General features: G+C 45.4%; 1 protein-coding gene across 1 annotated transcript; it reads left to right on the top strand.

Annotated features, from left to right (window-relative positions):
• Window positions 1-1,557: 1,557 nt before the first annotated feature.
• LOC107292045 (myotubularin-related protein 1-like) lies at window positions 1,558-11,889 on the top strand. The gene is made up of 4 exons (XM_015821106.1): window positions 1,558-1,561; window positions 3,574-3,680; window positions 6,671-6,847; window positions 11,728-11,889. Exons 1-4 carry the CDS (start codon window positions 1,558-1,560, stop codon window positions 11,884-11,886), a joined length of 447 nt encoding a protein of 148 aa, XP_015676592.1. The 3' UTR covers window positions 11,887-11,889.
• Window positions 11,890-12,140: the final 251 nt, after the last annotated feature.

Raw genomic sequence — 12,140 nt, 5'->3', positions numbered from 1 at the left:
TATTTCTTTCCTTGCCGTGTCGCGCTGAAGAGTGGTGTTGGTTACTCCTTCCTTTCTTATCTGTCCTTTTTTTTAAAAAAAAAATGTTGAGCGTGGAAGGGACGGCCAAACTCTTTACTTCTTGTAGCTTGCAGCAAAAACCAGGAAACCTGTCGACTGGGCAAGCGACAGCGGAGGCCACATTACAACGTCGCCTCCCACGGGAAAAAAAAAATCGTACGAAGTTGGCTTCGTGTCCGGGACGCGAAACCTGTCCGCTTTCCTCGGTACTTAATACGTGGCGGGTTGGGTTTTTCAGAAAAGGGGAAAGCAAGCCACAGCCAGCGCTGTATTTTGGGGCACAGCTCTGATGCACTTTGAAATGGATGATTTTTTTTTTATTATTATTATTCCTATAGCAGTTGTATATTTTGAATAAAGATGTTTTAAAAGCAACGAGCGGGATTGGTCGCTCGGGAGACAAACCCTTCCCGGTTGCACAAGGAACCGTTGAATTGCTGGATTATTGGACACGATTTTTCACACCTACTTCCTGCTCCCTTTCCAAGCGGAGACCACGGAATTGACTCGGTGATGGGCAGTCCTCGACTTACAGCGGTTCATTTAGTGACCGTTCAAAGCGACGACGGCGCTGGGGAAAAAAGGGACTCGGGACCGTTTTTCACACTTAGGACTTTTTGCAGCAACTCCCTGGCCACGGTGTGTTGACATTCGGAGGCTTGACAACCGACTCACAATTATGACGGTTGCCGTGTCCCCAGAGTCACGTGATCCCCCTTTGGCGACCGTCTGAGTAGCAAAGTCGAGGGGGAAACCGGAGTCACTTCACAACCGGGTTACTAACTTAAGAACTGCTAACAAATCTGGAGGGGAAAATGTGTAAAATTCGGGTAAATTCACTTAACGAATTTCTCACTTAGCAATACAAATTCTGGGCTGAGCTGTGCTTGTTTTTCATTTATTTTCCAGAGGGGTTTTTTTTTTTTTTTTTTTTTCTTTNCTCTCTCTCTCTCTCTCTCCCTCCCTCCCTCCCTGGACCGCAAAGGGGTCTTTGCAAATCCAAGCCACCTGTAACGTAGAAGGCAATCTTTACAAGTGGTTTAGAAAAGAGAGCAACTTGTAACAAAGGAACTAAATAAAAAGTCCTTGCGCGTGTTGGCATTTTTCTGGGTGCTCTGAGACACTCAAAGCTACAGTCCCAAATGTGCTTTTTCAGGAGGCAACTGAACTTTCTTGTTTTTCTTGGAAGATGTTTCGCTTCTCCTCCCAGAAGCTTCTTCTGCTCTGAAGCAGCAGCAGCTGAAGAAGCTTCTTGGATGAGAAGCGAAAAGTCTTCAAAGGAAAAACAAGGAAGTCCAGTTGCCCCTTGAAAAAGCACCTTTGGGACAACCATGACCTGGAGGACGGAGAATCTCCATAGACGTCAAAGCTATCATGTTTTTCTGCCTTTTCTCTTGAGCAACTCGAGTTCTTTCCTAAAAAAGCATGGCTACCCTTAGTGACAGACGGTGGGTGTCTTGTCACAATCTTGGAGCCGGACAAGGTAAGTCACGAACGATGGGTTGGTTAGTCAAGATTGCCCATCCTACATGTTGCACAACTGTTGAGTTCTGTCTCAAAGTAGCCTGGACAAAACCATCACTGGGGGGGGGGAGGTGTTGATAGTGGTAATGCCCTAACTCTGCATGTCATTGACCAGGAAAGCTGGTTGGAACTGCTATAAAACATGGCCACCTAAGTTCCCAAAACTATACATATTTTTGGCAGTGCACTTGGTGAAAAATCTTAGTTTCTGTCGCTCGGAACAGGCAAAACTTTCAAAGGGAACTCCCTCCCCCCACTTCCCTTCCTCAAATGGGGAAGTTCTCCTCACCCACTTTGCAAATTTACACAATGAAATCCCCCCCTCATTTAACTGGCACAGAATCCTCATCTTTACCCTTAAGGGATTTTGACTTTCTCTGACCCCTCTTTCATACCAGTATTTGGGGGGGGGGGGAAGAGGACAATAAATCCACCTCCCAGTAGTGAAGCTTGAAGGGGGGGGTGGCTGATGGTTGCCAATTTCTCATCCTTACTCTCAGTATTCAGGACCACGCGTGCACGCAGCATCCGCCTGGAGATTCCCCCCACCCCACTCACCTGCTTTACTCAAAAGGGGAAGCTGCAAACGTAACTTCTGAATCAAAGATGCATCAAAATTCTTAAACCAGGTGCGTCCTTCACCACTTCCCTTCTAGAGAGGGTTGCTCTGCTATACTGGTCAGGACAGCTTACAAAACTGGTGCTTTCCCCCCCCCCCAGAAGTTTCCCCTTGCCTCTTATTACGATGGCGTCCCCTTGACACGGAAGTTGTGCAATAAAAGGGGAATACAGGCAGCCCTCGACTTATAGCCGTAATCGGGCCCAAAATTTCTGTCGTTAAGCGAGGCAGTTAAGTGGGTTTTGCCCCCTTTTACGACCTTCCTTGCCCCAGTTGTTAAGCAAACCGCTGCAGTTGTTCAAGTCACACGGTGGTTAAGTGAATCTGGCACCCCCCCATTGATTTTGCCTGTCGGAAGGTTGCCAAAAGGGGAATCACGTGACCCCAGGACACACCGTCACAAATATGAACCAGTTGCCCAGCGTCCAAATTTTGATCACGTGACCGTGGGGAGGCTGCAACGTCCGTAAGGCTGAAAAGCAGTTCATAAGTCACTTTTCAGTGCTGCTGACTAAATGAACTGTTATTAAGTTATAAGTCCCCTGGACTGCAAGGTGATCCAACCGGTCAGTCCTAGAGGAGATCAACCCTGACTGCTCTTTAGAAGGCCAGATCCTGAAGTTGAAACTCAAGTGCTTTGGCCACCTAATGAGAAGGAAGGACTCACTGGAGAACTGTGATGCTGGGAAAGATGGAGGGCAAGAGAAGAAGGGGACGACAGAGAATGAGGTGGCTGGATGGAGTCACTGAAGCAGGAGGCGTGAGCTTGAATGGACTCCAGAAGATGGTAGAGGACAGGAAGGCCTGGAGGAACGTTGTCCATGGGGTCGCGATGGCTCGGACATGACTTCACAACTAACAAGAAGAAGTTGGGAACTACTTGTGTCCCTTAAAGAGTGCAAGATTGTTTTTTTTTTCTTTACATGAGAAAACAGGCTGTGCGTTGTGCAAACCACACACAGAGAAGTGACACAAGGACACCGTTTTGTTTACAAGTCTTTTTTTTCCCATTTATTTATTTACTTTTTCCAGTTTTGTACTTCAGCATTCAAGTTCGGATAGCCATCCCCCCGTAATTCTTATATGCACTTTAGCAAAATGAGTCTGCCTTTTTTTTCTTTTTTTCTCTCTACATTTTTGACAACATAACTCGCAATTTTCAACTGGGAACAGATCCTTTCTGTATTAGCCAACGGTATGTATGTATTGCTTAAATAAAAGCTTTCGCTTCTTTGGATACGCCGTCTCCATTTTTAATCGGTCGTCTGATCTATTTTTCCTTCCCACTTTTCTCCCCACCCCCTTTTGTTTTACCTCCCTTTTCTGCTCTTCGGTTCTACCCTTCGGATGAACGCTATTTCCTACCGCAGCAGCAGAGGCCAACGAGCAAACCAGATACTGCCAGTTGTACGAGAAGGAGACAACTGACACCGGTCCACATTTGCCAAAAGAAAATGCCAACAAGAAGGAGAGAAAGGTAAAAAATCTAGGCCGGTTCTTTACAAAGTAGAAGTGGCTAAGTTCCTCCTAGCTTTCTCCTAACAGGAAACCTTTTTTCTTCTTCTTCTCTAATTAGATGTTTCGTTTTGACTACCAACACGCGTTGCATATAAATTTGGGGCACAATATGTGGTCTCTACATATATATATATACATCTTTGGCCTGGTGGAAGACTTTTATAAACGCCTGTTATTTGTCCTGCTCTGAACATCTGGCTACGCTTACATGATGTGGCCTTTCAGCTCACAGATCTGTTTTAATTACCAATATAAAAAAGCAGAGTAGAAAAACGGAAATGGACCCACTCCCCCTTCCCAGAGGTGTGGTACAACACGGCTGGCACTGCTACAGAGAGGTTTAGCCAGGAAAAAGCCAAACATACTGTTGGTTGAATATACAGACAACGGGCAGAATTCCCCAGCGGGGAAGAGGTCATAGTTGGGTAAAAGAGCACATGCTTTGCATGCAAAAGACCCCTGATGTGGATCCCTGGCATCTCTCGGACTTCCCGAGAATGGCCCTAGCAAGTCAACACAACCGCCTCGATGCACAGAATCTTAGGCTTAATTGTACCATCTACACATGGGGTTTTTCTCTCTTCTAACCTTTGGGTATTTCAAGGGCAATAGACTTGGTACAGAACGGGACAACTCGCCACAGCCAACTCAACGCGAGACAACTCAACCAATACAAAAAGTTAAAATTAATTTCGATGGAACCGTGACCCATCATCAAAAAATAAAAGTCAATCCAGAAATACAAGAGTGAACAATATTTACGGAGGTTCTCGGCCCTCCAGGTCACGGTAATTCCAGAGATGTTTTTGTTTTTTCAAAAAGCAATTGAAGAAGCTTCTTGGATGAGAAGTGAAATGTCTTCAAAGAAAAACAACAGTTGCCTCTTGACTTGGATGATTGAGAATCTCCATAGACGTCTTCAAGGGAGAAAAAGTCCAGTTGCCTTTTGAAAAAGCACCTTTGGGACAAGAGTTACAATAATTTCAAGGAAAACAGGGTCACCAATCATCCAAGTAACTGAATGGAAGGATTAATACAGCATTGAATTGACCCGCGGTGATTTGGCTGCAGCAAGTTGTCCTAGACCCAAGTTGGTAGACATCCTGCTCCACAGTAGGATTTTTGAAGGTCTGAAGGGCAACAGGGTTGGGTCTTCCTCAGACAGCCCTTGCTACTCCTTCATCCTCTGCCTTGGTGGCCTGGAGACAGGAACCCCGTGGAGACTTTGCCTGGGCCATCGTTGCTTAGGGAAAGAACTAAACCAGGGCACAAGAACTTAAGTCTTGACTTTTGGGGAAGACTGCGCTGTTGATCATGGTCTGGGGAGGCAGTAACAGTCACTGTTGCTCTTTGCACCTGATGTTAGTTAGGTAGTTCCTTCCATTGGACTATCTAAAATTTACATTAAGGCATAACCATTTACCAAATTCATACAAAAAGACTTTGGGGAAGGGAAGTACTTCACAGGTTCATCAACTGCCACATCTTGAAAACCTGGTAGCTTTTGTTCCTTAACGTAACACTTGGGACAATTGTTTTTTGTTTTGTTTTGTTTTTGTTCATAGATTCTGCAATACATAACATTTTTCAAACATCTATGTGGGGTAGCGGAATTCCTCCGGGACACAGTATTTCAAGATGGAGATCAGTGGCAGGACAGCAATAGAAAGACAACGAAACAGACAATTTTTACACCTACAGTAACGTTTCCCCATAATTGGCCAAAAGAAAGAAAGAAACTTCCACCTAGGTGAGAAAATGATTTCTAGTCCAAGTACAGCCACCATTTCCCCACTATTTTATCTAAAGATGCATCACTATAACCCTAGTCTAATGTTTGATGTACTTGACTTTTTCTTTAAAAAGAGAGACGGTAGTTGGAAAGAGGCTGTGATGTAGATTCATCTGTGTGGTTGAGTTCCCCCTGGACTTTTCTGCTCTACAAAATTTGGAAAACAGAGATGCAAGACCAGACCTCACTCTCTAGTACCTAGAAGCCATCTCAAATATGGTGAACCTTCAAAATTATTCCCCTACATAGTTCTTGGTCAAACAGTGAGTCCTTCATAGGAGAATCCCTCCGTAGCAGAATCCCATCAATGAAAAGTCATCTCAAGTGGCTTCCTTAAATAAGCTGCAGTCCTCCTTTGATTTCTTCTGTTGACCACACCCCCCCAAGTCCTAATTTAACACGAGAGGAGATGGGGTGGGATAAGAGAATTTAGTACGTCCAAAATATACACATTTCTTTAAAGGTCTTATGCTTGTGGAGTGCAAATTATGAAGCTAAACCAAACCATCTGGACTAGCATTTATAACCACCTCTATTGATGCTCCACTGAAATCCATGGGATTCACCTCCATCATGGATAAACATGGGGGTCTCAGGATAATATTTCAAGAGATTTCCTTAAACCCCTATAAATACAGCTGGTAGTGCTCCTGACATTAAGAGATTCACCCAGAAATTTCTGCAACGCACAGCAGCATCCACAGAGGGTCCAACGTGCCTCAATCAAATGAAGTCTATGGATCTGGTGGGCTCACAGAATGTGGTCAAAAAACATCAATACGGCAGCTATGATTCTGTCCATTCTTTTTTAAGTACTGTGACTACCATCTGGGCTTTTTTGACCACACCATGTAAACCTCTTCTAGCTCTGATGATTCCCNCAAATAATCAAAATATAATTATACATCTTCCCCAAATCCAAATATCTAAAAATTAAACTTAGCCATTTCTACAGAAATAAAAAATGAAAATTAGCAACTAGTCTTATTACTATTAATCATATCTTGAACCCATTAAATACAATCTTTAACTTCCTTTAAAACAGTATAAATCCTTTAAAATAGTACAATTATATATCATCATCCCTCTTTGAGTTATAATGCAGTATAATTTTTTTTGCAAGCCTACCTCTTCATCACCTTGTTTGTTTTCCTCAGGAGATAAATACCAAGACTGTCTCTTTGTGGTCCCACATCAATAGCCAGGTGGAGGAATTCAGTAACCCTTTCTACGTCAACTACAAGAACCACGTTCTCTATCCAGTAGCCAGCTTAAGTCATTTGGAATTGTGGGTCAACTACTACGTACGTTGGAACCCCCGAACGAGACCCCAGGTAAGCTTTCCACGCGTGTCCCTGCAGTTTGCGTGCCTTTTGCAAATTAACACCGAGGAAACCAAGGATAGAAGCATGTAATCCTGAACGAACTAGAAATCTTAAAAAGAGTTTTAACTACATCGTACAAGTCATCAAAAGGTGTGATTGACAGGAGATTGGATCTGCTAAACTTTCTCTTCCTTTCATGTGGAGACAGCTCAGGATCTAGTCACTGTGTCATTGTTACTAAAAACTAAGAAGTCATAACTCTTGGTTAAAAATGTGAGGATCCACTGCACGTTCTTAATATGGCCAGATACTTTAAGACAGTGATGGCGAACCTTTTAGAGACCGAGTGCCCAAACTGCAACCCCAAACCCACTTATGCATCGTCGGGTGCCGGGTGGGTGTGGCCCATTGGGTGGGTGTGGCCCATTGGGTGGGCGTGGCTGCGGTGGTAACGGCAGACTGGGTGGGACTAAAAAGTTCAATCAATCAATTCCAACTTTGCAAGATTTTTTTTTTCCTGCGAGAAGTTGAAATTGATTGATTGATTGAACTTTTTTTTTTTTTTTGCACATGGCGGCGGAGGCCTAAAGCGAAAAGGTTTTATAAAACCCAGCTGAAGGCCTAGGACTGGGGCGACGGTGCGCGTGCCCACAGAGAGGGCTCTGATTGCCGCCTCTGGCACCCGTGCCATAGGTTCGCCACCACTGCTTTAAGAGAATTCCCTTTCCCCTTATGACCCTTTTTCAGGAGCCAGATTCCAAGATTTGGATCGTAAGCACTTTGCATTCCGTCTCCTACCTTTAGATTTTGCGTTGCCGCACCAGAAAGACATTTTAGGTGCAGAAAACTCATAATCGCTAATTGCCTCCTAGGACCTATTTAGAAAGTTCATCTGGTTGCCAGCTCGGATTATGTGTTTGTGCTGACTCTAGTTTTCTTTGCTAAAATAGTAGCTAATGAACAGCGTCTCAGCCCTTCTCCAGAATCCCTTAACATATCCTGTGAATAAATCGTTCTCAGCTTCTCAGGGTGGATGCAGCTTTGGAAATCAGCTTGCTAAAAATATATATATATATATATTTTTTAAAAAGTAAAATCGCAGGAAACGTATGCTGTGCTTAGATGGGAGATGTTCTGATCAGCAGTTACAAGTCGGCTGCCAGCTAATGAATATGCCACTCTGGTGTGGAATTTTGGCAAAAAAAGCAACCGACTGCAGATTGTTTTGAAGGAACCACAATTTGGGAAGGAAGTGTTTTATCAAGACTGCTGGGAATAGCGCCTTGTGTGGAAAAAGCTCTTGGTTAGGGAAGGCCAGACACAAACGTACACGTAGATTTTAAATAATAATAGATAAATCAGCAAACTGTTCTAAGCTTCTCCCCCTCCAGATATAAAAAGCTTGGTGCTGAAGTATAAATAGATAGTGTGGTCCACATTTCATTATCAATTATTCAGGCAGATATTAAAGCCATCTGTGATCGTTCCCTGAAATAAACATGGATAGATCTCACGCTGGGCCTCGGCCAGCCAAATTTAGGTGATCTGCTTGTTCCTTCCAAAGCAAACCATGAAAGAATGCGGTCTTAACCACAAATCAACCTGAGGGGTAGGCACCTGGGGGTGTCCCATATTTCAAAACATCCATCCTAGGAACTGAGGCTCCATTCTCAGTTTTCTCCCTGAATACTTTGAGGTTACACTGAGATGTTGTTTCTGGAGGGCCACCTGGAAACGTGGCCCCCACCAAGCCAGCTGCCCAAGATTGGCAGCTCCCACATCTTGTAGTGACGGTTGTTGTAGAGGGGCGAAGTGTGTGCTGATGCATCTGAACATTCCCTTGCGGGAACCTTCTGCGTGAAAAGGGCGTGCACAGTCTTGAAGAAGAACTCAAGGGAACAGACCCTGCTCCCTTCTAGCCCTGATGATGCTACCTAGTTGGGTCATGAAATGTCTGCAGAGAGCAGTGAGGACCCCAAAAGACCCTCAAGTTGATAAGCTTCCCACTGAAAGGGTCTTCCCACTTGACATCAGTCAGTGTTGCAAACCCCATAAGCCATTCCTCGCTGGAATGACCCTCTGAAAGTAGAAGCTGGTTTGAGGGTGGAAGCTTTCCAGTCCTCCATAAGCTAACTTGGGAACAAGCTCTCTTGAGAGAAAACATGCAGTGGATTATCTGGGATGGCTAAAGCTCTGTTAAGCAGAAAGGCACGCCTGGCTGAGGAATTCTGGGAGCTGAAGTCCACAAGTCATAAAAGGGCCACGTTTGAAGACCCCTGATGTAGATCATGGTGGGGCCAGCCCACCTCATTGATACCAGTCCCATAAATGCCGCCTTTAAGGCAGAGGTGGGGGAACGATGGCCCCTTGATGACTTGGGGAGTTCAACTCCCAATATAGCTGGCTGAGGAATTCTGGGAGCTGAAGTCCCCAAGTCATCAAAGGGCCAAGTTTGAAGACCCCCCGCTCTTGAGTCAGAGAAGCACATTGGTATTTGATCCTGCCCCGTGGCAGTACAGAATCCTGCATGCTTTCCAACACCTGTGCCAAAGTCAATTCCCCCCCCCCAAGAAGGCAAAAAGGGAATAGCCACAGTCAATTCCCTCCCCCCAAGGCAAAAACACCCATTGTCTTTCTGCCTCCAAGAGGTGGGTGATTGCTGGGTGCACAGTTCTGTTCCGTTCTAACGCCATTCCGTGTGGGTGGGACCGTCTCGTAGCATCAAAGAGCGGGGTTAAAATAGTCATTTCATTCGACAGATGCTTTTCTTCCTAGGGGAGGAGGGGGGAAAAAAAAAAGATTTAAGGCCCTCCAGAAGTGACACATTCATTGCAGAACAATTTCCCTTTGAATGGGTGTCCTTGAGCTAGCGAAGGGACGCAGGAAGCCTGTATAGAGTTTGGTTCCATACGGTTTAGAACAAGCCATGCCTGAAGTGCGTGGCGGTTATACCGCCTTTTGCGCTTCTCCTTGTGGGTGTGCGTGTTGTTCTTTCTCCCCCCCCCCCCCCGGTACCACACAATGCTGGAAAAGAGGAGGGGGGAAGAGATGCCATCTCTTTTCTCCAGATGGGTGGAGAGAAAAAATCCCCATTAAATGGTGGCAATTTGAAGCTTGCGTCAGTTGCGAGGCAGAAGCTGCGTTAGCAAAACGTAGTCCCTTTGCGTGGTTTTATATCCTGCCCACCGGGCAGCCGCGTAACCCGCCTGTTTGTGATCTACAGGTTAGATTCTTATAATTAGCTGGGCTGGGGGAGTACTAGAAACCTTCTTAATTAAGCACCTAATAAATCCCGAAATGAAATCCGCTGCGCTTACCAGCCAGATTCAAAACAAATCCTTACTCTCTCTCTCTCTCCGGTAGATGGGAAGCATCTTTAAAACCCGCGTAATTCGCAGATTTTATTCATACGTGTCTAACCAAGGCTGATTCCCAGCAACAGCAGCATTTCCACAACGGGCTAAATTTGAGTGGCTTTTAAGCTTGGGATGTGTGCTTGTGTGTGACTTTGTGTGTTTCACCAAGCTAATTCCTTCAATTAATTTATGCCGCAGTATATTGTACAATTCGCCAGAAAGACTGGTAAATTCAGCCACTGGGTTAAATGTAGTGTGTGAATGCAGCTGCTCAGCCCTCTGTCTCGTCAATGGCAATAACTACACACACACACACACACACACACCCCTAGCTTTCCAATACATGCATGAATGTTCAGTGGCTATGATTCCACACAAGAGCAGAATTATGACACAGAAAGCGAACAGCTGTCTCCCAGTGTTCAAACTCCCGTGAACGAGCTTAAAAATAACTAGCTCAGCCCTCTGTGATCAGGTGCCCTTCAGAGGTCTTCACAATTGCCCACCAGACATCCATGCAGCAGGTAGGAAGGGCTTATCCATCCCTTTGTCACCTGGAATTAGTCATATATCAGGCTTTCTGCAAGGTAATTTCTACCTTTGCAGCTGGGGAGTTAACCTTCCTTCCCTCCCTCCCTCCCTCCCCTGTGATTTTTTTTTCCCTCTTCCAAATCAGCAAGGCATTTCTGTGTTTCTTCTAACACTTTTAAAACAGCGTTTGTCGACCTTCCTGGCTTTAAGATACGTGGACTTCAACTCCCAGAATACCCCAGCCAGCTTTGCAGTGCCTGGACTTGGGTGACTCCCGTCAACGAGAAGGCCACAAATTCGCTCTCTTCGAGCGTTGGGCCACTGTGGAAAGATACATATATAGATATAAGAGAAGAGCAACAAAGATGATCAGGGGACTGGAGGCTAAAACATATAAGGAACGGTTGCTGGAATTGGGTATGTCTAGTTTAACGAAGAGAAGGACGAGGGGGGACATGATAGCAGCCTTCCAATATCTCAGGGGCTGCCCCAAAGAAGAATTGGGGGTCAAGCTATTCTCCAAAGTGCCTGAAGGCAGGACAAGAAGCAACAGATGGAAACTAATCAAGGAGAGAAGCAACCTAGAACTAAGGAGAAACTTCCTGACATTTAGAACAATTAACCAGTGGAACAACCTGCCTCCAGAAGCGGTGAATGCCCCAACCCTGGAAGTTTTTAAGAAGAGACTGGACAGCCATTTGTCTGAAATGGTATAGGGTTTCCTGCCTGAGCAGGGGGTTGGATTAGATGATCTCCAAGGTCCCTTCCAACTTTATCATTATTATATTATATTATAAATATATAGATATATAGATGTGTTACGAATGTCTATGGGTAGATATATACTTCCTTTTGAGAGCAGGCAACAGAAGTTCATTTTTAATGTGGGCCAGTGTGCCCACAGTAAAAAAAAAAAAAAATGACAATCAAGACGATCTTCTCTTAAACCTCGGGCTCTGGGCTCTTCCAAGGCCAACCCAAACCTGTCTTCCATTCCCACAGATGCCGATTCACCAGAACTTGAAAGAACTCCTGGCCATCCGAACGGAGCTGCAAAAGAGGGTGGAGGAGCTGCAGCGGGAAGCCGCCAAGCGCTCCATTTCGTCTTCCTCCGAGCGAGGCTCCTCTCCCGCCGTCACACCGGTCCACACTTCCGTCTGACCCGACCCCCCCCCGCTCCCAGCCGAGGCCACGAGGTTTACTACAGACATGTTACCTGCTGCCAGAAACTCGCCCTCCCTCCCCCTGGTGTGACTTGGGGGTGTGGAGGGCAGAGGGGGGGTGTTCTCTCCCCCCCACTTTCCTCGGTGTCTGTTACAGTAAAGCCAAAAGTATTTCTTTCCTTGCCGTGTCGCGCTGAAGAGTGGTGTTGGTTACTCCTTCCTTTCTTATCTGTCCTTTTTTTTTAAAAAAAA

Source organism: Protobothrops mucrosquamatus, unplaced genomic scaffold (assembly GCF_001527695.2).
Source record: "Protobothrops mucrosquamatus isolate PMUCROS unplaced genomic scaffold, P.Mucros_1.0 scaffold1252, whole genome shotgun sequence".
NCBI lineage: Eukaryota > Metazoa > Chordata > Lepidosauria > Squamata > Viperidae > Protobothrops > Protobothrops mucrosquamatus.
Note: the sequence above shows the minus strand (reverse complement) of the source record. Positions and strands in the feature narration are given on the sequence as shown.

What these genes read in the sequence shown, in the direction of transcription:
- LOC107292045 (XM_015821106.1), top strand. An exon ending in CCAACAAGAAGGAGAGAAAG is followed by an intron (nt 3,681 to 6,670) that starts GTAAAAAATCTA and finishes TGTTTTCCTCAG; the next exon opens with GAGATAAATACCAAGACTGT. An exon ending in ACCCCCGAACGAGACCCCAG is followed by an intron (nt 6,848 to 11,727) that starts GTAAGCTTTCCA and finishes CCATTCCCACAG; the next exon opens with ATGCCGATTCACCAGAACTT.